Source organism: Etheostoma cragini, chromosome 3 (assembly GCF_013103735.1).
Source record: "Etheostoma cragini isolate CJK2018 chromosome 3, CSU_Ecrag_1.0, whole genome shotgun sequence".
In the NCBI taxonomy this organism is placed as follows: Eukaryota; Metazoa; Chordata; class Actinopteri; order Perciformes; family Percidae; genus Etheostoma; species Etheostoma cragini.
In genome coordinates, this window is record NC_048409.1 from 26,426,909 (window position 1) to 26,453,488 (window position 26,580).

General features: G+C 40.7%; 2 protein-coding genes and 1 long non-coding RNA gene across 8 annotated transcripts in view; 2 read left to right on the forward strand and 1 right to left on the reverse strand.

The window, feature by feature from the left end:
• Window positions 1–13,523, forward strand: LOC117941956 (heterogeneous nuclear ribonucleoprotein U-like protein 1). 2 transcript variants are annotated; one of them, XM_034867221.1, is made up of 16 exons: window positions 1–258; window positions 752–1,008; window positions 3,404–3,691; window positions 4,359–4,572; window positions 4,732–4,805; window positions 5,906–6,045; window positions 6,643–6,742; window positions 6,859–6,971; window positions 7,192–7,455; window positions 7,710–7,832; window positions 7,919–8,047; window positions 10,326–10,494; window positions 11,262–11,528; window positions 11,702–11,850; window positions 11,939–12,160; window positions 12,625–13,523. In XM_034867221.1, exons 2-16 carry the CDS (start codon window positions 786–788, stop codon window positions 12,739–12,741), a joined length of 2,592 nt encoding a protein of 863 aa, XP_034723112.1. In that variant the 5' UTR covers window positions 1–258; window positions 752–785; the 3' UTR covers window positions 12,742–13,523. The 2 variants fall into 2 exon arrangements, with proteins under 2 accessions (XP_034723112.1, XP_034723113.1); XM_034867222.1 differs by having other exon boundaries at window positions 11,705–11,850.
• Window positions 13,372–26,580, reverse strand: part of rasgrp4 (RAS guanyl releasing protein 4) — a 16,126-nt gene continuing 2,917 nt past the window's right edge. The window contains exons 1-18 of one of the 5 annotated variants that reach the window (XM_034867227.1): window positions 22,244–22,401; window positions 21,483–21,558; window positions 21,067–21,178; window positions 20,789–20,851; window positions 20,557–20,688; window positions 20,244–20,385; window positions 19,413–19,586; window positions 19,104–19,220; window positions 17,966–18,241; window positions 17,802–17,882; window positions 17,592–17,714; window positions 17,406–17,510; window positions 17,167–17,276; window positions 16,862–17,009; window positions 16,733–16,769; window positions 15,857–15,988; window positions 15,539–15,753; window positions 13,372–14,653 (exon numbers count right to left, since the gene is read on the reverse strand). In XM_034867227.1, the coding sequence (XP_034723118.1) occupies window positions 14,543–14,653; window positions 15,539–15,753; window positions 15,857–15,988; window positions 16,733–16,769; window positions 16,862–17,009; window positions 17,167–17,276; window positions 17,406–17,510; window positions 17,592–17,714; window positions 17,802–17,882; window positions 17,966–18,241; window positions 19,104–19,220; window positions 19,413–19,586; window positions 20,244–20,385; window positions 20,557–20,688; window positions 20,789–20,851; window positions 21,067–21,131 (2,031 nt within the window). In that variant the 5' untranslated portion in view covers window positions 21,132–21,178; window positions 21,483–21,558; window positions 22,244–22,401 and the 3' untranslated portion in view covers window positions 13,372–14,542. Of the gene's footprint in view, window positions 14,654–15,538; window positions 15,754–15,856; window positions 15,989–16,732; window positions 16,770–16,861; window positions 17,010–17,166; window positions 17,277–17,405; window positions 17,511–17,591; window positions 17,715–17,801; window positions 17,883–17,965; window positions 18,242–19,103; window positions 19,221–19,412; window positions 19,587–20,243; window positions 20,386–20,556; window positions 20,689–20,788; window positions 20,852–21,066; window positions 21,179–21,482; window positions 21,559–22,243; window positions 22,402–26,580 lie in introns of those variants that run through there. The other 4 variants (XM_034867224.1, XM_034867223.1, XM_034867225.1 and 1 more) reach the window with 4 other exon arrangements.
• LOC117941962 lies at window positions 22,397–23,497 on the forward strand. The gene is made up of 3 exons (XR_004656016.1): window positions 22,397–22,656; window positions 23,036–23,209; window positions 23,243–23,497. It is a non-coding gene; the product is annotated as an uncharacterized LOC117941962 (long non-coding RNA).

Below are 26,580 nucleotides of genomic sequence, written 5' to 3' on the forward strand. Positions count from 1 at the left end.
ACAAACTAATCTCGCTAATACCTCCATCCCATTTTACTGTTACACATTAGCCACATTTTATAAAAACGCTTGTTGTTAAGTAAACACAACACGTGTCTACTTCACGGAGTTTAAATTGTAGAACATTATACCTGCAACTATGTACTGGTCTTGTTTACTTCCGGTTGTAGGTTTCGGTCTGGTTTCCGACCCTTAGAGGGCAGCAGCAACACACTCATCTTTTATCACCGTTGACCCGCGCATCTCGCTTGAGTAGAGGTAGGCCTCAACCTGATTTTGTTTTTATTTTAAATCATAACCCTCTTATACACTTAGAAAACTATGCATTGACTGCAGGACTTGCGTACAAAATAGAGAAACACTTGCAATTTGCATAGTTTTAAAGTTAAAGTTACTTGTCCTGCATCGGTTGTCGGTAACATTAGCCACGTTAGCTAGCGCTAAACTAAGAAGGTTACCAACGTTAGCCACCTAGCAATAACTTGAAGCAAATAACAAATATGCTGGTGATTTGTCCGCTATATTTTTTTCATAAAAATCTATAATTAAGGGCGGTTATAAACCCTGGTTTACGCGGCTTATAGACATTAAGTGGAACTAGGCAAAATTACATAGTAGCTAGCCTCGCTAGCTAACAGCTAACGTAGCCTGTTTGACTGAGATATTCTGCCGCCATCACATTTCAGTTTGAAAGTTAGACGCAATATTGTAACGTTAAGATTTACTTTACAATTTCCCCCCTTTTTGTTAGCTAACGAATACAGACAACACACATCTGAGACACAATGAGTTTTGACGTGAAGAAACTGAAAGTCAACGAACTAAAAGAGGAGCTCCAGCGCCGTGGCCTGGACACCAAAGGCCTCAAGGCAGACCTGGTGGAAAGGCTGAAAGCCGCTCAGGAGGCTGACGCTCTGGCAGATGCCTCGGAGGAAGGGGAGCAGGAAGATGTTTACTGCCAGGACTTGCAAGACAACAAAGATGGAGAGGATGTCCAAGAGCAACAAGGTAAAGCCCTATTGATAGATTAGACTTTAAGAATCAGAATCCGATTCAATCGCAACAGCATGTGTGAACCCATACAAGGAATTTGACTCCAGCTTGTTGCTCTCAAAGTACCTACACATAAATAGACATATGGTTTAAACAAGGACAGCAAAGGTGATCATGGTTAACATTGGACTACTATGTACACATACGTAGAAAAAACATGTAAACAGTTATTTGAGCTTTGACAACAGTAAGATAATAGGGCAAAGCGAAGGTATAGATTTTCCTTTTAATGGTGCAAAGGGTAAAAGTGCAAATTGCAACTTTATTGTTATGGTAGAGGTGTAGTAATGACACTGTGAAATTCAGTTTAGTGTCTTATTAGTTTATAAAGCAAACTGCAGAATATTGTACAGTGTTGTACAGAATAAACAGTCACCTCTATATTACATATAGAATGTAGAACAAACACTGGATTTAAATATGGTGGATATAAATATGTTAGATTTTTATGAACAGTGTGTAATGAATAAGCTAGGATATATCTAGTGTAAATAGTAAGAGCATGTGCAGCAGCTACAGAAAGCAGTGCAGTTGTACGTGTAAAAAGTGTAAGCATATGAATGTACAAGTAATTGTAAAACCTATACAGAATGGAGATTTGGTAAGAAAAGTTTATTCACTATATATCAAATATGTACAGTAGGGTGTGAGCCAGTTCTAGTGCAAGTGTGGTAGATTACGATTAAGATTCCTTCTTTAGCCTAACAAGGGGAAATTACAATTTACATTCAGTTGTTATTACACACAGGCCTGAATTACACACATGCTCAGTACCTATACATGCACTAAATGGAGAGATGTCAGAGTGAGGGGGCTCCCCAAGCAATTGGGGGTTTGGTGCCTTGCTCAAAAACACCTTGGCAGTGCCCAGGAAGTTAACTGGCAAGTTAAGAGTTCATTGTCATCAGATCCATCTTGTTTGTAAATTAAGCTTCATAAATCAATCAATTATGGACTGCATTCTATGCCTGATTTGGAGTAGTGTTAGAGGGCCTATTTGATCCGTGGTCTGTACGGCTCAACACTCACAATTTGGCATGCATGTGAACCGCGGGTTAATTGCAAAGTTTATATAGTGTGAAATAAGTTTTTGCTATCGCTATTAGTAAGGTTGCTTTCACAGCTGCCTCTGGCGTTTGGTCGGATAGTCAAGTTTGTTTGGGCTGGTGTGATTGCTCATACGAACTCTGGTGTGCATTTAAAAAAACTAATTTGGTGATGCTCCATTATTTCTGATACTCTAAGTGTTGTCAAGTTTCGGATATTCTGTCCAATTAACAAGCGTCCGTCTCCATTTCGTGATGTGCTCACTTTAGCTAAGTTTCCATCCACTTCTCAATTGAATTATCTTAAATAAAATTGTAAAAGTCATGCGAAAAAAGCTGGGGAATGTGTGTTTCCATCCAACAACTTTAAAGTGAATAAAAACCTGTGCGTAATGACATCACATGCTCTTTTGCGATCCAATTGATTTTAGACATTGTGGGGTAGGTGTTTTCCATTCGTTTGCGCACAGAAATACACAACATTCAAGCTTTTGTACCAGCTGATAGCGAAATATTAAGCTATAATAAGAAAACGACACTATCAACGCATTGCTATGATGATTCAGATGCAACTTGCCTTTTATTCCCTCCGGCACCGCTGCAAGACAACTCTTTTTAGAGACATTTCTTGCTGTTTGAATGATTGCCTTCCATTTACTCCGGAGGACAGCCGCCATGTGTGCAAACAGAGCAGAAATTAACTAAAACTTCTCCTTTGTTTTTGCGGTTTGCAGCCATTAAAGGGCCTAAAACCAAATCTCAATTCATTATTTATTCAGCAAATAACGTTTCCTTAGCGTTTATTGCTTAAGCCATATATGTCAATCAAGATAAAATCTGATGAAACCGAACGTGTTTCCTTTGAGTCGAGAGCCATGAAATTCTATTGAATTTTACTGTTTCCATAAGGCATTTTTCATTCAATATCAGTTAATTTGGCTAAAAACGTGTGGATGGAAACATAGCTATAGTTGCTACTTCACCCTAGAGTCCACCAGATTATAGTTGTGAAAGTGCCTTTAAAATAGACTGATAAATCTCTATGGAGGTTTGCTGTGAAAAGATGCAACTGAGCCATCTTTTAGATCTAAATGGACGGACTTGATGATGAAGGTTATTTGACCCTATCTTAAAAAAAGTACTCTTTCACAAATATTGTGTAGATATGTCCAAAGATTTAATTAAATGATGAAATTAAATTCAGAACAAGCTGTTAAAACAAAAGTTTTACTAGTGTATTGCGTTCATATTTTTCTGTTCTTACAAGCTTGAGAAGTAAAAGTTTTGGATCTTCCCTTTTTTAGATGCAGAAGTAGCTGAGGACGAAGGTGAAGGTGACGACGATGTTGATGATGAAGGTGATGGTGGTGGCGAAGGTGTTCCTCAAGAGGAAGATGAGGGTCGTGATTCAGGTGGTTACTACGAGGACGAGGAGGTGGAAGGCGAGCCTTATGAAAGTCAACCAACTTCAGACTCGGGTCACAGCATGCCTGACCTTACAGCCGACGTTGATATACAGAAATCCAACGTGATGTCCAAGGAAGAGCCCGAGCCTGTTCCAGAGCCAGAGGAGAAGGTTGAAAACAAACCAGGTAATTTTAAGTTCTAGTATAACATGCAATATGAATCATGGTCCATAGACAAGTATTTTGCCATTTTGTGGAATGTTCACAATTGTTAATTCCAAATGTCACTTTGGATTTTCACAAAATAGACTTTGATTTGACGGTTATCTCTGAAGTGTTCTCAACCAGAGGAGTTGAATGTACATGGACGATGAGTGTGACGCTATAATAGCAATACACAAGTGTAGAGGACATTACCCACGCAGTTGACTAATCACTCACAGACCCTCTCACGCACATTGGCCAACTCTGGCAGAAATGTTGCAAAAGCAACCATTCTTGTGGTCTGGAGCCCTGGGGTTTTTGATCAATGTTTTTTTCTTATAAATGAGACAGAAAAAAACATTGCTCTGACAACTTGATATGGAATATGTGTGGTGATTACTCAAAATATTCCAAATTATATGGTAAGTTTGCTTAATCTAAGGGAATGCAGTAGCTCTGTGATGAATAATGTGAGCTTTATACTATTACATTTTTATGACGCTGTCAGGGAGGTCTGAATTCAACAAAATTGTCAGCAAAACTGAACATCTCAAACGTGATTTATTTCAAAGCTGTTTTTTGATTAAGCTTTATTGTACAGTTTAAAACTGAATGTTTAGCTCACCATCATTGTTCATTCAATTTTTAGAAATCAAAGTGGAGGTGAAAATGGAAGATGAACCCGAGGCTGCTAGAGACACACAGCAGGATAGTCATGGAGCAGAACATCCGGACGTGCAAGGTGCCACAAATCAAGCTGAGGAAGTCAAAGTGGAAGCTGAAAAAAGTGGAAACTTAAGCCGCAAGAGACCATATGAAGAGAGCAGGAGCTACGGCTACTATGAGCACCGTGAGGAAAAAAGGTATACTGATCCTTAAATTGGGTTATTTTGAGTTAGGCTTCCAGTTGTTAAAGCAAAACACCACAACAAAGGAAACGTACTGTTGTTGACGGCCATATTTAAATTAAGTCTTGTCAAAGAAAGTGTTTTTAAAGGCTGTTAACTTCATATATTTTACAGATCCCGCACACCACAACCCCCTGCTGAAGATGAGGAGGAGCCCATAGATGACACTCTTGTTACAATTGATACATGTAAGTAAGAGGATCAAATGTAGCCATAGGTGTATCAGGTTTTGTCTGCAGTGTAGTTACTGGTCCAAAACCTGTAGTGCTTCAACTCTGTGCCTTACCAGAACTGTACCCTAGAGATATATCTTCCCATAATGTGTTGGTACATTTCACGATGACATTTAAAGCTAAGTTCACACTACGTAACTTTCAAAGACAACAGATTGCTGTACTCGCACCACCCAACTTTCTGCAGAAAACTTGCTAGTTTCACCTTTATTACGAAACCAAGATGATTCACATAGACCTTGTAGTTGTCAGAGATGTACTCTTCATTTTGGCCATAGGCAGGTGCTTATTTAAACACACAAGAGACATTTTAAAGCCAAAACTGTTTCAAATGAACCTTATATGTGCTTACCTTTTTCCATTACACAGCTTATACCTACCTTTCACCTAACGTCTTTTCAAGCGATTCCACTGTAGCAGACTTATTTCCAATTTCGGAATGAAATCAGTAAAGTCTTGCTAGAGTTGGGGCATGCTCCTGTCATCTTAATTGTTTGGTGAAAGGTGGTCATAAAAGTATATATTTTTTTCTGTCTTGGCATTCTGACAACATTAAATGTGTTTGATGTTGATGTAAGTTTCAAGTCTTGGTTTTGAAGTCAAAACATGTGAACATTGTCAACAACCAATGGGTGTGTTCTCTCCAGTGGCAAACGGCTAGAGCCATTGCTGTTTATGGTTGATATGGCATCACGCTGAGCTACTTTTACCGGCCATTCATCTGCATGTACAGAAGAATATCGGGAAACTTTCCCTTATGTTACCAGCTTATGCTAGTTGTAGCTAGGTAGCTTGGTTCAATTTTTCATAACTAATCTATTCTAATCTTTAAATAAGATGACATACTTTAAAATTAGGTGTGAGAATTCCCTTTAGATGTGAGAGTGTGTCAGACTTTATTTTTTATTTTTTAATTCGTTTCCTTAAAGTCTTCAAGTGTGTTGTAGGCATCACATGAATGTCTATGTCAAGTTTTCTGTTTCTAATGCTAGCCTGTAATATAGGATTTTACAATCCAATACATTCAAAATCAATATTCTCTGATTCCCTTTCAGACAACTGTGACTTGCATTTCAAAGTTTCCCGAGATCGCTACAGCGGTTACCCACTGACCATTGAAGGCTTCGCTTACCTGTGGGCAGGAGCACGAGCTACTCATGGTGTCACCAAGGGGCGTGTGTGTTATGAGATGAAGGTAATGAGTAATAAGTATCTTCCTCTAAAGTCAAGGTGATTTAAAGATGAGACAGCCCTGGGCTTCACACATACAACCAATTAGATGGCTGGGCTTTCTTTTCTGACAGAGCTCGATGTTGTCTGGTTAAACACTGAGCTACTGTAAACAAACTTTCTGTATACTATGTCCACATGTGACATAATGGCCCCTGATACATGAGACAGGCTCTGGGCATTTGTTTTTGAAACAGTGGATGAGCAGCCTTTTTGTTTATTATTAACATACAGTATCTTTTTACATTAAGTAAATAACTCTTCTGTTTTTTTATGTTTGTATAAGCACCATATATTTGCACTTTACTTGTTGAAAAGTTGCTTAGTTGTTGAAAACTAACATTCTGGGGAAGATTTTACATTCCCACACTGCCTCACCTTGAATTTAATCTAGACACACTGTAATGGAATTTAGAAGATTTTGCTTGTGTGGCGTCATTTTACGTCCTTGTTTTTTAAACTACCTTCCAAAGGGATGACTTGTTATTCCTTTATGGCACTAGATATTCCCTTACAGTCTTTTCTAGCTTGTTTTTCACCTGATTTGTCTCACGCATTTCAGGTCAATGAGGAGATTAATGTGAAGCACCTGCCCGGAAGTGAGCCAGATCCCCATGTGGTCAGAATTGGATGGTCACTCAACCACTGCAGCACTCAGCTGGGTAAGAGAAGCAATTGCCCAAGCAATCAAGACGATGTTTTGATATGAATACTTTTCTGCGAAAAAGAGGTTTGACCTAATATAGTAACAATACATTTCATTCTTATTTTGTCATAGGCGAGGAGCCCTTTTCCTTTGGATATGGAGGAACAGGAAAGAAATCTGCTGACTGTAAATTTGCAGACTTTGGTGAGAAGTTTGGTGAAAATGACGTCATCGGCTGTTACATTGTAAGTACTGGCAACAGTAATTTAATTCCATTATCTTCTTTTAGTAGCATCATATGAGGATAATTTGGAATTACCAATTTATCATCCTTCTACATATACTAATAATAATTAGTAAGATTAAAATATTTATGGTAATACGTTTGCACAATTCTCGTGTTTTGTCCATGTAGTTGACAGTACAGTATTCACAAGTTAAACTGAAGGGGCTTTTCTATTTTAGGACTTTGACAAAGGTGACGAGGTGGAGATAGGCTTTTCCAAAAATGGAGTATCATTGGGCGTGGCTTTCCAGACAACCAAGGAGGCCCTGGAAGGCCGTGCCCTGTTCCCTCACGTCCTCGTGAAGAATTGTGCTGTTGAGTTCAACTTTGGACAGAAGCAGCCATACTTTCCCCAACCAGAGGGATACACCTACATACACGATCTTAGCATGGAGGACAAGATCAGAGGCACTAAGGGACCTGCCAGCAAGTCTGAATGCGAGGTAGGGCAGCTCTGAATTACAAAGTTAAATTGTGATTGACTTGGATACCTCACACATGCAATCCAAGAATGAGGTACAGTGCCTATAAAACCTATTAACCTCTTTTCCACTTTTTCAGTGTTGGTTTTCACTTTTATATTATAGGTCATACCGATTTAATTAGAAAATACATTTAAACTGACATTTTAAATTGATTGTAAAAAGAACTGGTACTATGAAGTAGAATAAACTAATTTTATTTGTTTACTTGTCAGATCTTGATGATGGTTGGCCTGCCTGCCTGTGGAAAGACCACTTGGGCCATGAAGCATGCAGCGGCTAACCCTGAGAAGAAGTACAACATCCTGGGAACAAATGCCATCATGGACAAGATGAAGGTTGGCTTGGGACCACCCCCCGCCCCAACAAACAGTCAAATAAGACAATAATGGACTATAAAACCATTTGAATATTTGTTCTGCAGGTGATGGGTCTGCGTCGCCAGAAAAACTACTCCGGACGCTGGGATGTTCTGATCCAGCAGGCCACCCAGTGTTTGAACAGGCTGATTGAGATTGCTGCCCGCAAGAGACGCAACTACATCCTAGATCAGGTACTGCCGTCCCACCCACACTCTGCTCTGATACTCGCCACAGTCAGTCAATGTGCCCTGATGATCACTTTCTCTAATGGACTATTTATTTATCTTTCAGGGGGGCTCTGTGTATTATAGAGTAGAAGAAGCATTGATCACCCTTTTGTCACTTGCTTGTCATGTATTGTAAAAGGAAATGATTAATGGCTCTCATAAGTGACAGATATATTTCATGTTTTTATTCCTCAGTATATTTGCACTTGCTATTTCTTGTCATAATACAGTATTGTTTGTCTTGTGAATTTCAACAATGTACAAGTAAACCATGACTATGTAAAGATGTTGAGAAACAAGTAAGCTCTGACTGGTGAGTAAGAAAAACACCTTCCGTTGCTAATTTTAATAACAGAGTTGATGGCTTTTTAAAAGCTATTTTTAAGTGAGATACATGGAACTTTTGAGTGTGTTTTTTAATAAATTGACCCTGAAGGTAAGTAATGACTAACGCTTTTTAGATTTTTAGATCCTTGTGTTCAGCAAAAGTGTATAAAGGTAGGTAGGTCTACTGGACTGGAATTTCTGTGGACACTGTGAGTATGTGCAGGTAGGTTATATTTGTTGTTGTTGTCTTGACTCGGACTAGAGTTCGTATGAAGATCAGGTAAGTCAAGGTAGGTGTGCGGGGACCCGTCACAATAGCAAGTCGTTTGTTATGTTGCATTCTCTCGTTGATAAGTGTTAGGTTGGTTGTGCTAAAACAAAGTTTGCTTCAGAAAAAGAGAATGGTCTGTAAAAAGTAAGAATTATCCGAGGTACGTGGTTGATTTGTAGATGTTAATAGAAAGTAGTAGATTCTGGCGGTACTATTTTTAGGAATAATTTAACAGATTTTTACAATGTTGGAATTTAACGTTAATTGTGACGTTACTATAGAATTTATGCTAAAATCACTGTTGTCGTGTAGTGTTGAATTTCTGTGGCTCAGTGTAGAAACCCCTGGTTACCGTTGAGTGGACAGGGACATTGTTGTTCATTGCCGTTGTTACTTTGAATATTTTGCTGATTCAAAAAAAAAAACCGTTGCTGCCGTTGAGTGGTTTAACTGCTGGCGAAAGCTAGTCCTTTATTTGAATAACATGACACAACGTATGACGTTGACTTTATTCTTAACATCTGCTGTGTTTGTACTGTAGATTTCTGCCTGTTTGACTTCTGAATCTAACCTGTAAATTAGCCTAATTAATCGTTTGTTGTTAAGATCTTGTTCTCAATTGCAACTGATGCAAATTTCAAACACACAAGGATTTGTTAAGAAACACCTTGTTACTACGTTTTTGAGCTACATTTTGGCGTGCAGTGTATGCATCGGTTCATGAACATGAATGGTTTTTACAATATGACCGACCAGAGATGGTGGTTTTAAAGTGTGGTTAAGCCTGACAAATGACAGTACTGATAGAACAAAATGTAATCTTGCAACTTTGATGCATAGATTGCATTTTATGCCAAAAAACTACGTTTTCAAATGTCCTAATGCCCTGGTAATGGCTAATACTGGGGTTACGTTTTTGGTATTTTTTTTACCATGTAACCAATACAAATCATGTAATATCTCAGAATTTATTGCAAATTACAGCTTATAGCTGCCTACATTTGCATTTGGTGGCTTTTGCGTTAACAATATATTTCCTTGATTTAATCCTATGGAAAGAATTTGAACCAGTAGTCTGGTTTTGAACCTGAATTAATAAACTGAAACAATATTGATTACAAGTAATGCAGCATGGTATCACACATTTTATTATCCTAACTGCAGTACTGCAAAGGCATAGATAATAGATTTATATGAAGAGGGTGCTGACACCTCCAATTACTCAGAATCAAGTAATAACACTTTTTACAAGCAGTACATTGCCACTGCATGAAGACACAATTGAGTAAGCATGATAAATATGAATTTGAATACTTATTATTTTTGATTGATCGTAATCTTGTATGTCTGTTAAGTTACTGAGCGAATAAACGGTACAGTCAGTTTGAATATTCGTGGGGGGTCCCTTTTTGTGTCAGTAATTAACATTCATCAGCAGCCACTGGGCCCCTGATTGCACGGACTATAAGGTAAGTCTGTGGAGTGACGAGAGGCCATTAGAACTTGAGTAAAAGCGTAGACTGATATCCAAGCCAAACCTCTCTCACTTCATTATTACAGGGTTCCAGCTTCCTTCCAGTGGAAAGCCATAACAAGTAAACAATAACAAACAAGCTTCTACTTCTTTCTTGTCACCATTGCTAGACAAATGTATATGGATCAGCAAGGAGACGAAAAATGCGTCCTTTTGAAGGTTTTCAACGCAAGGCTATTGTAATTTGTCCCACGGACGAGGATTTTAAAGAACGAACATTAAAGCAAACCAATGAGCAGGGGAAGGATGTGCCCGATCATGCTGTTTTAGAAATGAAAGGTAGGAATGCTGTGGAACAAAAACAAATAAAACACCAGATCTACTTTTTACTTTTCTATATGTTGTCTCTAAAAATCAATCTTGGAAGATGCCCCCTCCCCTCCCCCCCTTTCCCCGTCATAGGCTTTGGCCAGATATCAGACCTGGACATTTTTTTTAAACAGCCAACATGAATTTGATTAATTTTTATTTTTGCCCTTTATCTGTCACCTGCCATACAGCTTACTTCTAATGCACTGCAAACTGAGACATGGTCCTGGTTGAGGGCATGTAATATAATAGTGCTATTATTGCACAATTTGCTTCCCTTTTAAAGGATGTTTCCAAATAGCAAACTTACTAGCAGTCACATGCTGAAGTTGTTGGAAGTTAATTTGTAACAGCATTACATCAGCTGTCCTTGGTTTGCAGTGCTGTTTCCTCTTCTCACCAACCTTCTAGTTGTCCTTTTTGTGCCCCTCCCCACCTCTACTGAACTACCTCTCCTTTGTCAGCGTAAACAAATGTTTCCTCCATGTTCCCCTGGAGCTGATGTTTGTTCCCTTTACCTTGTCATCTGCTTTCATCTATCTGCTCTTAGTTTCTCTATGATTTCACCTGCCACTGTATGGTTGTAATTATTTTTCATTTTGTCTTCCGGTGGTGTGGCTGCTCTGGTCCTCACTACAACCCCCTACCCCTCTCTTTCTCTCTCTGCCTCTCCATCCGTCTCTTGCTGGATGGGCTGTCTGTCTCTCCTCCTGTCGTCATGCCTGTCACTCTCCAAGCCAACTTTACTGTCCCAGAGGCATGCGACTTCCTGGAGGCCGTGACGTTCATTGAGCTACAGCGCGAGGAGGCTGAAACTCTGCTGAAGCAGTACAATGAGGAGGGCCGCAAGGCTGGCCCGCCCCCTGATAAACGCTTTGACAACAGGCAGGGCGGGTTCCGTGGTCGTGGCGGCGGCGGTAGTTTCCAGCGCTACGACAGTCGTGATGGATCTCGTGGTGGCTACCAGAACCGCGGTGCGGATGGAAGCAGTGGATACAGAGGAGGTAAGCGGAGCTGTCGATATGCCTCATAAGTTATTTTTATCTTGATCATGGAAAGCCATAGTATGATCGCCCGCCTAGTTCTGTAATTTGAGTATGATAGGCAAAACTAGGGCTAGTATGTCATTCACAGTCAAGTTATGTATGTTGCTGTTGTAACATTTTTGTTTATTTAGCAGGCTACAGTCGTGGTGGCTATAGCCAGAACCGCTGGGGCAGCAGCTACCGCGACGGAGGCTCTGATGCACGCGCTGGATACAGCCGCAGCCAGCCGTCTGGAGGAAGCTACAGCCGCCCGGCCCCTTACACCAAGCCATACAGCCAGGTAAACATTAGCTATCATGTATACAGTTTAAGAAAAAACTAATTTAATAGCAGATAATTGAATTGTCCTGAACTTTTTGCACCTCCAGGGCTACAGCCAGAGTTACAATCAAGGCTACAACCAGGGCAGCTACAACCAGAATTACTACAGCAACTACAGTCAGTACCCAGGATACAGCCAGAGCTACAGCCAGACACCTGCCAATGCACAGACGTACAACCACCATCAGCAGCAGCCACAGCAGCAGCCACAACAGCAGGCACAACAGCCACAGCAGCCGCAACAGAGCTACAACCAGCAATATCAGCAGGTAGTCAATGACAAATAAAGCACTGGGGAGGGTGGGGGAGTGAGAGAGCTTTCAGTGGACATAGATCTGTGCTTGGCTAGGTTATTAGAATCCTAGTGGGGTAAAGGTCCAGACAGCAACAGTGGCTGTAGCTAGCTTGATTGTAGTTACATTAGAGCTCTGTGGTAACTCAGTTTTATAAAGGTAAAGTTTCCATGTCAGAAAAAAGTCAATCAAAACACCTTTAAAATTAAATTTTTCTATGCTGTAAATCAGAGTTATTCACTGCCCTACACAAACTATTTGAAGGCATCTTAAAAGCCAGCAGGTGTTTTAATGTTTGACACTCATAAGATAGACATGGGTTGGAGTATTGCTTCGAAAAGTGATCCACTGTGCCAAGGAAGGTAAAATATAAAATAGAAGAGTTTGTAAAATGTAAACATTTTCTCATTGTTGCACTTGCTTTCTGTTTCTCCCTCCAGTATGCTCAACAGTGGCAGCAGTACTACCAGAACCAGAACCAGTGGAACCAGTATTACAGCCAGTACGGCAACTACCCTGGACAGGGCAGCCTAGGCTCATCTTCTGGTTCCCAGTAGCTTCGCTTTGCATTTGTACCTGCATCCACCTGTGTCCTAAACACTCTGACCTCTGCATCAAATTGATTTTGTACAGTCTCACATTAAGTCCCCCAACCATAACTTTCTCTGTCTGGGTTAACACGGTAGCCTTCATTCCTTACCAATCAATGTACACAGAAACTGTACACAGTTTCTTTTCATTTTTTTTACTGAATGAAGTCTTACTCTAAGCAGTGACTGTGAGGTGGTAGATAGGTATCAAAACATTTAATGAATGTTATCTATTATCCATTGAATGTGGATGTCTGTTGAACTGCAAAGTCCACATTTCCTACAGATTGAAGAGTTAATTGTATATTCCTAGGATGCATAGTGTGAAAATGTGTCAGGGCAGGAAAATACAGCAAGGCCTGAATAATTTTGCTTGTTTTGAGAAGCTTAACAAAGAACAAAATGCATGCTTTTTACCTTCACAGCCCTTTCCTCTGTCTTGCTTTTTACTTTTCAGTTCCCGAGTGATTACACCAATAGAATTCAAACATTATGAAACTTTTTTTTTTATAGGTGTTGATACTGTAGTATTTAAGCGTTAATCCAGTCTTTGATTGAGAGGAATATTTTGCCACTCTTGAGTAGTCTTATGTGCAGTTTTTTTTATCCCTTTGTGATTGCTGTTCATTGAGTCCAGTAGTTAAATCTAGTTGTCAAACTCATTTTTTTTCTACCAGAAAATGAAAATCTGATGACCAGTTACCCAAGCTGTCTTCTTGTCTTTATACAATAAATGCAATTGTATACGCCTGGAAATGTTCATCTTTTTTCTGCCAAACACAGAACGTACTGCATGATGTATAATTGTTGGTGTATCTTTCTTATTTTCAACAACAATGACATTGTGGACAAACGACAAAACAAAGAAGCATTTAGCTAAAAAAAAAATATGCCGCTTGTGTAGCACACGTTAAGTTCCAGTGCAGTCCCGCTGAACCTTGAATGAACCGTTGGAGATCTTTGAAAGTCCAAAAATGTTGTCAGGGCAGGAAATAACCGTTTTCTGCTGCGTTGTGGTGGTTTATGGAGTAGACTTCACAAGCTCCTTTCACAATTACCAACCAAACTAGGGTTGTGTGATTTGGACAAAGTCAAAATATATGTAAAAATACATTTAGTTGTAGCTATAAATCCAATACTGCTAATAAAAAATAGCTTTACAAGTTTGTAAGATAAGCTTTGTTGTCTGGTCCTAACCAGAGACTTTAAAGGAACATTATACACGGTATAGCAACTTCTATTGGTTGACAATTTGTCTCATGTCTTCTTATCACCTAACCCAAAGTCAAACAAATGGCAATTATCAAATTGGTTTGCAAGCTTACTTTCCAAATTCCTGAACAGAGTTATCACATAGCTTCGAAAGTTAAAATTGGAAATGTTAGTGTTAATTTCCTACCCTGCTTTTATCATGTGTAAATAGGACCAGGAAACCCTTGTCTGTCTTATGACCTTATGGATTGAGGTTGAATCTTAGCACCAAAGAACCAAGGCACCTGTTCTAAAAACAAAATGAGGTGTTCATAAATTACAGTAGTACAATCAATGTTTGAAGCATTCACAATTAGCCAAACTAAAATAATGACAAATAAAAAATAATAAAAACATGACATGACCACACTTGAAACATGAGGGAGTCCATAGTTGCTGGCATTCTGATATGAATGGCAATTAAATCTCATCAGTTGGAGACAGGTTTGTAAGAAATGTGGTGGTGCCTGAATGTTTTTGTCCACGGGGGGGGGGGAGATGTTACAAATTGGAGTGCTCAGTCGGGCTCTTTGCTCTTGTCTTTGTAGAGATGCAGCTCCTCCATTTTCTCCTGCAAGAAGGAACCGGGCATGGAGCAGCCTCGGGTCCTCTGTGGCAGTGTGTTGACCTGTAAATAGGAAAGACAAATTAAGAAAATTGATCTCAAGCTCAGTAACAATATTTTATTGTGGAAAAAAAGCTTATATAAAAAAAAGTTGGTTCATCAAAAATCTCACACAAACAAAATTAAATGTTTCATTTCACACTGAAGAGCCATACAAAGTTTTATCTGCTGAAAAAATAGTCCAGTAGATAAACAGTAGATATATTTAAGGAAGAGAGGGGATGACACACTCTTACTGGGCCCCAACAAAAAGGTGTTTCTATAGAGAAACCTTTTCTTTTGAATTTGTCAGATGTAATTCTCAAATTCTGATCACCAAATATTTAACAGTATTTACCCCCTTTGTACTTTAATTTAGTTATTTATTGTATTTTTAATTAATTAAATAAAACTGTATGTTTGGCGTTGGGGGTGAGTTAACAGAGGCTATTTTAAACTTTATCACAACTTGTGCTATGAAAATCCTTTGACATATTGCTATAATCATGCAATAATTCTACACATAGTGGCTTTAAACAATTGTAAAAAAAAAAAAACATTTTCTTTGTAAATGTAAGTACACCAGTGGAATTTAAACAGATTTTACAGTGTGGTCAACATCTTCAGGGAAATTACAGTTAGGTGAGTAAATTAATGTACATTTAAACTCCAGACAGCCAGCATTGGTGTTGGATTTTTCTTTTATTAGCTCGTGTAGAAGCACCTGAAAGGGAGTCCCAGCTGGAACTCTTACTGTGTAGCGTCTCTACCTTGGAATGAGCCCACATGAAGTCACTCTAGAACTTTGCACTGACACACTGATATGGCTTCAGTTGCGGAGGTCATGAGCATTAGTAAAACTAAGCTACAAAAAACAGAAAAGAAAGAGAAACTGTGGCCTGCACTCACATCCTTTCTCACCTTTCTCTCCGGGGAGGCATGTACAAGAGAGTTGTGGTGGTTTCCCTTCTTTTCCTTTTTCTCAGGTGTCCACACTCCAGGATCTGTCTGTGTGGAGCGGTCCGACAGCGTTGAATCACCGGTGTTATTTTTCCAAGGAGGGGTGCCTTGGTTATTTTCTGTCTCGTTACATTGGGGGAAAACAAAGGCCTCCTCCTCTGAGCCTGACAGGGAACAATGAGCCATTAGTGTGTTGGGTTTGAGGTCATTTAATAGGAAGGGAATTTTCATGCGTTGTGTTCTGCATATGATAGAGAAAGGTCGTACTCCAGTTATTGCCCTTGGTTCTTGAGTCGGGGGCCGGGGTGCACGGGCAGGACCCAGTTGTGTTTTTGTGTTTCTTCAAACACTCTATTCCCACCAGATCTCTACAGTGTCTGTGACAGTTTATTCCACAGTCTGCGAGACAGAAAAAAATGTTAAAAGAAGCGGTGACACCAAAGGATCAGTTCAGTCAAACTATAAAATGTCTGTCGATTCAAAGCTTTGAGGACCACAAAATAAATGTATTTCACATAGCAGGGTGGCAGCAAAACTCTCAGAGAAAGACATCTCAAAACCTGAACCAAAATATGAGTGAGCTGACCCTCATTACATGGGGCTCTGATGTAAGCAGTGGCGATTTTAGACCCCTTTCAGGGGGGCTCAATTTCATCTCAGCCCTCCTAAAAATTATAAAACAAAAACCAATTCTTTAATTCACTAAGACTTGTCTGTCTAAGTGACCTAGGGCAAACAATTACAGGTTCAAAGAAACAGGTTTATTATTCTGTGTCGCTGTCACCGATGCAATGCACCTGTAACCCAGTCAACGAAAGTTTTTTTTAAATTTATTTTTAATTTATTGATTACGCAATCACTTTATTTTTTTACATTTATTACCTCGTTATCATTTCATTTGATTCTGGTAGTCCATAAAGGGACTTTAGTAGTTTTTACACATGTTCAATATTTAGCATTAATTTATTCATGAAGTAAAATTACTGATTAAGTGTGTGTTTTTTATGTGTGTGTGGGGGGGGGGGGGGGGGGGGGGGGGGGGGGGGGGGGGGGGGAGGAGGATTCTTAAAGGACGTAGATCGCCCCTGGACAAAGGTGATTACTCTTGAATGAAGGATAAAAGGGCATGGATTGTGAACTCACCTTTACAGTGGTAGCCCTGTTTGATGACTCCCCACAGCTACAAGGGGACAAACATGACACGTGTGATTTTGCTGTTTGATTGTATATGTATATATATGTAAACAAAGAATATATACAATGGATACTCACAAAGCCTCTACAAGTCTCACAAAAAGTCGGCCGTTTATATGTGGTTTCATGAAAGTTATGTGCCTTGAAGTTGAAGCCCAGCTTGGCACATACAGACATTCCCCTCATGAAGTAAGAGGTGATTTCCTCACGGCTGATTTGTCCCTCCCTGGGCATTTTCCAAAGTGCAACAACAAAAGTGAGCAAGCAGGTAGTTTTTTTATTTATTTTTATAAACCATTGACGTCATGCTGTTTCGTGTTCTCTCTGTTTTTGCAGCCACGTCACGGTAAGAGGCCCACTTGTGCGTGTTGCAGCTTCCTCACCTGTCAGTTTCGTGAGTGCAGAAGGAGAAGGGGAAGTTGGCTGCTATTTTCTCAAAGTCCTCCAGTGAAATGTAACCATCCTGACTCTGGTCGTAATTTTTCATTACGGACTGCAGGGGGCAACAGAACAATCAGACGATCAGTTGCACTTGTCAAGGAGCAGTTGGTTAGTTCTGCTTTAGCCTGCCAAGTAATAAGGAAGTGAAAGACAGAAGGTTGTTGCAGTGTCACATACTCACATCCACCATCTGCTTGACGTGCTTAGATATGGTGTTTGGGTCGAGCCTGGGGGTGACCCCTGAACCCCACTCTGCCACTACAGGCGGTTTAACCGGAGCTACAGGCTGTGGAGCGACAGATGCAGCGATGAGACATAAAGGACTGTACGTGTTAGAAACAAGAAGAATAAACAAGAGTACACCCACCACATAACACGCTTCCCTAACGTACAGCGCTTTGATGTGGCTGATTTTGATGTATTCGGCACCAAGCCTGTGCTTTTGTTTTGAAGATGTTACACCCACAGAGAGCACACACATGTCTCTCCTCTTGTGAAAAGAGGTTGAAACAAGTGTGTGCCTGATGGTGCTAGATAGAGCTCAACTTCAAAAAGTGGAGTATGGAGCTCTACTGACCTGGATCTTCGTGTTCTTGGGTTCCTTTGTGTATGAAAGTTCATATATCTCATCCTCAGTGTAGTATAAATCTAGAGAGAGCTGAAGCATTGAAAGAACATGCTTTTAATATCTTTTTCATTGGATCTTTATATTTTTTCAGAATCTTGGTATCTGTCTGGTACCGTGAGCAGATGCAGAAGGTCTTTGTTGGCCTCGAAGGGCGGCGTGCAGGTGTGAATGGCCACCAGGTCGTTGATGTTGCTGTACAGGTGCTGCAGTTTGCTCAGGTTGATCTTGTCCTCGTCGATGTAGTTGGGCAGGGCCTCGTTCAGGGAGATCAGATCCTTCAGGTGGACGCCCAGGATGGGCACCTTGAAGCCGACGCACTCGTTGTAAACCCGCCGATAGTTGATGTAGTTGCTACGCGAGGAGAGCAGCTCGGTCATCTCGCTCAGGGCCTGAGAGAGGAGAAAGATCATACAGTTGGCGTGTTTAGAGTTTAGTATAGCCTTGGAAAACATAAAATAAGATGAGATAAGATCAAACTTTATTGTCTGTTAACACAGAAAATTTGCATCGTCCGCTCCAACAGTCAACAGATAATAAAAAACACAAACATAAAAACCTACTGTATGGTCGCCCAACAAAGTCTGCCACACCTTTCCGTCACCCACCCACACACACACACACACACACACACACACATACACACACACACACCATACGAAATCTTCAGTTTTTTGTTTTTTACAAGTCTGTCACTTGTTGCTGTGCTTTTTTCTGCTATCACCTGATTCACCACTAAAATCAACTTCACCACTAGTTTTACCCTTAAAAAAAAAATCGTGGTCAATACACCTCATTTAAATGAAATTATATCTCATTTTTGAGTTAAAAAAAGCTGAAATTATGAATTATTTCGAGAAGTAGTTACAATGAAGTTGATAATCACAGACTGTCAACGTTTAGTCAGGATACTGTTTAGAAACCATTTCATTGGTTTTTCAAATGCTACAAAATTTAATAAAACACCCCAAATTCGATGAAAGTAGTGATCCGATGCTTAATTTTACTTGAAGAGAGCGTTGGATGGAACAACCAGTTTTTTAGGGGCAGGAAAATGAGAGGGTTAAGTAATGATGAAATACAAAAAAACTTGCAGCAGGTGAAAGGGGGGAAAATCACGAAAATCCTTCAGCTACGAAACATCAAAGTTCAAGAAGGGGGATGATTCATGAAAGAAAAGTTTAATTTTTATCACACTTTGGTAATGTAGTCATCAACAGACTGACTCATGAGTATGTGTAACATTTGAAAAACCTTAGTGATGTCAGGAGTCAGCAGGTTGGAGGTGTCTTTAAGGCGGGAGATTGAGCTGTGACAGAGGCCTCCAGTCACCGCCATTAGAGTGTTAAAGTTTTGCAGAGCTCGAAGTTTCTGTGAAGGAAAAAGCAGAGTGGACAGCATGAAGTCTTTGCCCTCAAAACCCAATCAGTTCAAGTCAGAATTCTGAGAATGAGGTCAGACTTCAGACTTTTTTTCTAAGAATTCTGACTTTAAACTTAGAACTGAAGTAAATTTTCCACATGTGGCCCCCTGTGTGATGTCTGATCCCTCAGCCAGTGTTACCTGAGCCACATGAATGAACTTAGTGAAGACCTGGGCCCTCTGCTGGGCCGTGTGTCTGCTGAGGATCATCAGCTGGACCCACTGGGAGACTCCGTTACACATCATGACCGACCGCTCCAGGGCAGGGTTGTCCCTCACCGAGCCTCGCACCACGTAGCTGCGGTAGTCCAGGAACTGGCCAATCAGATAGCAGTGGTCAGGCAGGAAACACCATTTGCACTAAGTTCATCACTGATTTCACTCAAGTGTTTAAGCAGGGTAGAAATCTGTCACCAGATCATCGCAAGAGCCGAACATATTTTGTTCCCGTAACGGCTTTTCTACTGAAAACAATTGTCCAACATCTGGAAGGAGCATCTCAATTCATAACAAAAGGAAATATACTATTTTCTATAAAGACATATTTTACCAAGGGTTTGAGCATGGGTGTAACTGGTGGCTTTTGAGCAAAATCATAATTTTAAATGTCAAACTTTTTCTTCACAGCAACAATTTATGCCTTTTGTGCATCAGTTTACGGTGCAAATGTCTTTACTTGTGTGAAGGAAATTGTAATAGGTTTTTGGAGTCAGTTTCGGTTATTGAGGGGCTTGTAACTCCTCCACAACCCCCCCTCCTCTACAATTTGTGATTTGAACTTGCACAGAATATATTTTATGTATTGTATGACGTTTGGCATTTTAATTGGTTTTTGGTCAGTTAAAGGTGCAATTTAATTTTCACGGTATGTGCTTTCACCCATTGTGTTTTTGGCAAGTCATGGCAACATGATGAGGTCTCATTAAGCAAAGTAAGAACAGCGATTAGTGAGAACTTGCTCACTGAACTTACTGAAACATTACAGAAGTTCTTGAACTCCAGGTAGCTGAGGTGCTCGGCCATCTCGTCTGGCTCCATGTGGTCGAAGATCAAAGACACCTTCCTCTTCTTCACAGACGGCGAGGGTGCCTGGAATATGTTCCCGTGAGGGCCTCTAGGAAAAGAAAGCCAAGCAACAAGACAAAAATAGGTGTTTTTTTTCTCTTCTATTTTTGAAGAAAAACCCCTATTTTCTATTTATAGAAAAAACTTGCTTCAGTTGTGGCCAAATACTCAAACCCCATTTCCCCCCCAGGGCACTGAATCAACTCAAAACATGGCTCACAAGCAGGAGGTGTCAAGGAGCTGCGAGTTCGTCTTCTGTCCGCCTGACCGCACCAGTGCCCACAGGTCCCCCATGGTCTGCTCAAGAAGGGGGTCTGCCTCGAACACCGCCGGGAACTGGCTGATCCACTGCCTTTCCACAAAGCAGGACAGAAAATACGCTTACATCCCGCAAATAGAGCAGGAAAACCTGTTCTGTCACAGTCTATCATACACCTCACTCACTCACTCACCTGATAAGGTGGCAGATCTGCGTCCGCCTCAGTCCTCTCTTGTCCAAGGGGCAATCCTTATAAGTGAGAGAAAGAGTCAAGGAACACACTGTATCAGATAGGGAATAACATTACACCAAACACCAGCAGGGATATAGATAATTTAAATCTGCTTTCAGACGAGGAGCGTAAAACAAAGCTATGCCTGTTTCCTGATCTGATTAATGAACGTGGACATGTGATTGGGAGCAGTGCACCGGTGGGACCAGAGAACTGCACTGAGTGACAGTGGAGGATATAGAGTGAGAAGTTTCTGGGCGAACATCTGAGATGGCACAACCCAGCTGTGCATCATCAGGGTCATGTGGACCAGTTGGGACCCTCTAGGGCTGGATAGCTTCCCCTCTGTATCTGCAACCAAAAACACAGCAGCACAGGATTAATGTGGTTACAAACAAACAACAACTCAAACTGTGGGCTGCACGGTGGCTCAGTGGTCAAGCAGCTCAGTCCAGTTCATTTCAGTTCATTTCAGTCAGCCAGTCAGTCAGTCGGTCATTCAGTTAGTTAGTTCCATTTGAGTGGGTTTTAGATTTTCATATTGGTTTTTTTCCAGGTGCTTTGTTTTTTTCAGTCACACCCCAGAGACATGCAGCTCAAGTGGATTGGAGATTTTTAGAATTTCCTGTAGGTGTGAGTGTCTGTCTGTGTTAACCTTGCGATGAAATGACAACCTGCCCCAGGTGTTTTCCTGCCTTTCGCCTACTGTATGAGATACATCCAACTGTGACCTAAAGTAGAAATAAGCAAATAAAGAAAAAAGGTCTAGACAAATGTGTCTAATTTACTTGATATACAATGTACCTTTTCATCATACATTATATCATAAGGAGACATAAAGAGTGCAATCAAGGGGTAAATATTGTCTCTCACTGGGTCGTTTAAGGTTCTTGGTAAAAGGGGATGGACTGGCATGTGGGTGTGGGTATCCCTACTTGTTGAAAGTTTTTATTATTAGTTTGTTTTAACTTTGATTGAAAATGTTCCGTATATTGTCCAGATTAACCAGGACATTATTTTTGAATAGGCATGTTCCAGACACATAAACTGTTCTGTTTGCTAGTGTGCTAATTACCACAAGGGGTACCAGACATTTTGTTGTTGTTGTGTGATTTAGATGAACTAACCAATGATGAGAGTGAGATCAGTGAAAGAGAGGCAGCAGGAGAGAGATTTGTATAGTTTAACATTGCATGGGAATAGCTAGTTGGCCTCTGCAGCCCAACAGAACAAAGCTTGATTGTATGAGACTGCCCTTTGTCTCCCTCCCTCCCTCCCTCCCTGTCAGTCTCACTCACCCTGGATTCCCCCCTCACTCTCCCTCATCCCGCATTTATATAACCTGGTTGTGATAAAGAGTAAAGACACATGGCAAACTTTGGGAACACATGCGAACACGTAGGGACAGAGACTGACCAAAGCTGTTTAGGCATCTCTGTATGAGCTCATCCAGGCTGGCAGCACTGGCGCTGGGAGCCGAGCTGGGGCTCTGAAGTGCCCGGGCAATGTCCTGAGGACTGGGACATGTATTCCTTCTGCGCTGGACCAGCTTCCTGCTCTCTCCATTGGTCTTTCTGCAAGAGAGAGAGAGAGAGAGAGAGAGAGAGAGAGAGAGAGAGAGAGAGAGAGAAAGAGAGAGCATCAGACACAAACAGGAGAGAAAAGTAGCCTAGAAAGAAGTAGAGCAGAGTGTGGTGAGGTAGTGCAGGTCAGCATCTGAGGAAATGCATCTCCCTACATCTGATAAGCTATTCTGCAGCGCTGCAACTCCCTGAACCCTCACGCACTGGCTGAACAACTGCACACAACTGCATAGCGTTCTGTTTCTGGTAAATGTTCCTTATTTTTCAAACAGCTCACAGACTTGTACTGACATTTTTGATCCAGGTGTGAGTGTTACAGGCTACAGGAGAAGGTAGAATTGATCTTGCTACGGACAGGTGGACTGTTGTTTTAGACTTTTGATGTTCATTTGTTTGGTTACAAATGTTAACACCTGTCCTCTTTGGAACATAAAGCCCCTACCTCTCTATCTATCTATCTATCTATCTATCTATCTATCTATCTATCTATCTATCTATCTATCTATCTACAAATTAATGAATGCTGTATACATTCAGTGTTGTCATTGTCACCCTGTGTAACTGAGAAACAATTATGCCTCAACAAATCATTCCTTTTCCTTGCTTTTCTTCTTGTGAAATACAGAATAGTTTGACCTCCTCAGGTTTATGAAACCACCTATCTGAGAAAGAAGGAAAGATGGCTCCTCTCAGCTCATGACACACAGTATACAACCTGGGAGAAGGGGTTGTAAGCCGACATTTCTTTCACCGTTACGTCCAAACAATGGGATCCACCGATATGTAGGACAACGTTGATGTTAATTGTGTTTCCTTTAGTTTTAAATGACAGGCCACACCTTTGGCTATATCACACTGGATTGAAAGAAATTTCAACCAGTGACGATCAGGGAGCAGTCAAGTTTCTGGAGTGTTGACATGGAGTTACTGTTTGATGGCTTTTCAAATGCCCTTAAAAATGAGACTTGTTTGTTTTGTGATGCGATTAATGCTTCCTCTTCAGATCAGGGGCTCAGTTTGGCAATGTGTGACTTTATTTCACAACTATCAGTAACTGACCCTTTTCATATTTTTCACATTCAATCTGGTACCTTTGTTTGAGTTTAGAGGTTTGAGGTGTGAGGTTTGAGCGAAAACGTTCCTCGACCTTTCTGCACATTTGAAATAAAACCAAGGATTAAATGAAACAAGGTCTTTGTGTGTCCCTCCTTTAAAGACTGTGGTAATATGTTCAATGTTGTGCATGAACGTTTTTTCTTTTGCCCTCATGTATTTGAAGAAACAGTGCGTATCGTGTAACTCAGTGAAACTGTCGGTCTCTATTCTGCAGCTAATGTCATGACATTACCAGGAAACACTCCAAGTTCAGAGAACTGCTGACAAGTTCCCTGAATGACCAGACCTGCATCCCCTTCTCTTAACCTGTGTTTGTGTTTGGCTCATTTCTCCAGCCAAATCACACACAGATAATACATAACTTACACATGCATCCACACTCACCTTAGGCACACTTAATTGTGTGCTTTATGTACAATACATATATGGACACTCATGGATGCAAAATCTTATACTGGCGTACGGGTTGACATTGACCGATCTATTTATACCACAAGCTGCTCTCCTGCCTGCACGCGCTGTTTCATTCAGTATGTGACAGTTATCACTGACCCCCCCCCCCCCCCCCCCCCCCCCCCCCCCCCCCCCCCCCCCCCTTAGCCATGGCTGGATTCAGAAACCCTCATGGTGAGATGGTGGTGGGAGAGGGGGGGCTGTCACGCCCACCTCTCTGAATCCTGCTGGTCCAGCTACAGGCGGCCGGTTTAGGCAACAAAACCCCACCTCTCCTCCTCTTTCCTCTTCCGCTTCTTCGCCTCATTTCACCTGCTGGCTATTCAAAACAACAACAAACAGCACTGCACGTACCACCGGGAGCTATTTTACGGAACAGATAGGTGAGCCTTACAACGAATGGAGGAGCCTGGGTTCATGTGATCTACGCCCCAACCACCTGTTGTATACGTCTTCAACATTGTAAATGATTTGTGAGGTCCTTGCTTTGGAAGATTGAAAGCATCTCTCTATCTTTGGACCCTTGGTTTGTCATTTTCTGCCCCGATTGTGGGGAATGTGTAATTTGTGCTTTTGGGGCACTTAATAATAACTATTAACTTAATAATAACTACACACTATGAAGCATTAGTTAGGTATCAGTAAATACAAATTTCATAATTCACGCAGCATTGTTCCTACATTGTTACACAGTAGTGTGGTATCCACAAACACAGTTATAAATGTCTTATTCTTGATTAAATGGCTCACCTAGAATGTGTCTAATGATTGTACTGTCAGATTTTATAAATGATGGATTCATCACTTCTAAATAAGGTTCAACATAAATTACAACGCAGTTATTTAGGCGGTGTCACTGGTTCACAAGCTCATTAAAACAGCTTAAGTAAATGATGTACAGAAGTACATGTATGCATGTATTCACACATATAATTATTTAGACATAGATTATGTACTAATGATCAGTAAGTGTGTTAATACATGTTGTTCAACGACATATTAATACTTGTATTCATGCTTACTTCAGGTCCTAGTTGGAAAGCATTTACTAGTTATTACTAGTATTTTGTGTGAACTCACGTAAAGTGAGATCTATCTCTGACTCACGAAGCATTTGTAAATGAGATTGAAAGGTACTGAACAAATGATCTTGTGAACCTTTAACAGCTCATGAATAACTCATTTGTAATTTATGTAAGTAAGTGGTACATCAATTAAACACGTTACAGAAGAGGTTATTAATCAACAATAAAACATGTACAATTGTATCTATGAAGTACATACTAATGTGTAATAATGTAAGAACAGTTCTTTATAAATGAGGAATCAAGCATCAACTGACACTTAACTAATGCTTCATAGAGTGTAGTTATAACAAAGTGTTACCAACTTCACTTGACTCCTCTGTTAGTTAGAATTAGCCAAGTAAACAATGTGAAAAAGGCTTAATATGCTTACAGTAAAGCTTGTTTTTCTAAGCTCCCTAAAGAGGTTTTCATCTGACAAAAGTGCCACACCACTTAGCTGGTTCTTAAAGATTTCTAATTTTGATTAGGTATAAACTTCAAATCATTCAACGTACTCAATCCAGCTTTAAAAGCCAATGCCTTGTACATTAGACCACTGGGCCACACTGAGCTGGCCACACTTCACTTATATTTAGTATTTGTAATATGCAAACTAATGAAGCAAATATATTAAAAAAGCAACTTGTTGGCTCATTCATTATCATGTACAGTTGACTTCTAATTGATGGCTGTCTTATCTCAGTGCCCTTTACAACTTGTCATCTGTCTCTATGACTCAGAGTGAATCCAGTTCTGTCAAAGCGGACTGAGGAGGCACACTCGCAACCACAAAGACAAGTGCTGATGGGGAAATGTTATTGATGTCATGACATCTGTCAGGGATTTTCCCCCAGAGTGCTGAGCAGGTAATGCACCGCACAGCAATCAGTGGTATTTTTTCTGTGTAATGAGCCTGGCCAGCTTAAGAGACAGAAAGCTGTTGGGAAATATAGAGTCAGCGTGTCGTGGACTCCAATGCAAATCTCATCACAGTTGGAGTGACTGTTTAGGCATTTGCATTCACCTTTTCCAAAGAGACATAATAATTGCCCCTCTCTATTTAACAGTGCATCCATTGAAACTCATGACTGCTTTATGGTGAAAAAGAAAATCCTTTTATAAGTGACAATAAGGAAAAAACCCTAAATAGTCTCAGTGGCCTGAGTCCATCATATCACTGATGTGGTTTTAAGGAAGACCTTCCACCTCATTTTCCTCCCTGACGACTCCTTTGCACACTTTTTCCTCTTCCTTCATCCTTGCTCTATTCAACCCTTTCAGGAAAGAGTTTCTCCTTTTTTTCTTTGGAAATCGCTCCTTTACTCCGTTCCCTTCCCATCCGTGTCAAGACTCCTGGCTACAGACACATACCCCCCCCCCCCCCCCCCCCCCCCCCCCCCCCCCCCCCCCCCCCCCCCCCCCCCCCCCCCCCCCTTTCTCCCTCTCTGGCTCTCACACTGGCAGGGGGATATGCAAATTCCTCTCTTTCTTTCCTTAATTGATTAATTGAAGCCAGGGCCCTTTGAAGGCCTTG

Bases quoted from the DNA above. Each gene is read 5' to 3' on its own strand.
- LOC117941956 (XM_034867221.1), top strand. From the start codon at position 786: ATGAGTTTTGACGTGAAGAAACTGAAAGTCAACGAACTAAAAGAGGAG. The intron at 6,972-7,191 runs GTAAGTACTGGC...TTTCTATTTTAG, and splicing joins ACGTCATCGGCTGTTACATT to GACTTTGACAAAGGTGACGA. The intron at 12,161-12,624 runs GTAGTCAATGAC...TTCTCCCTCCAG, and splicing joins ACAACCAGCAATATCAGCAG to TATGCTCAACAGTGGCAGCA.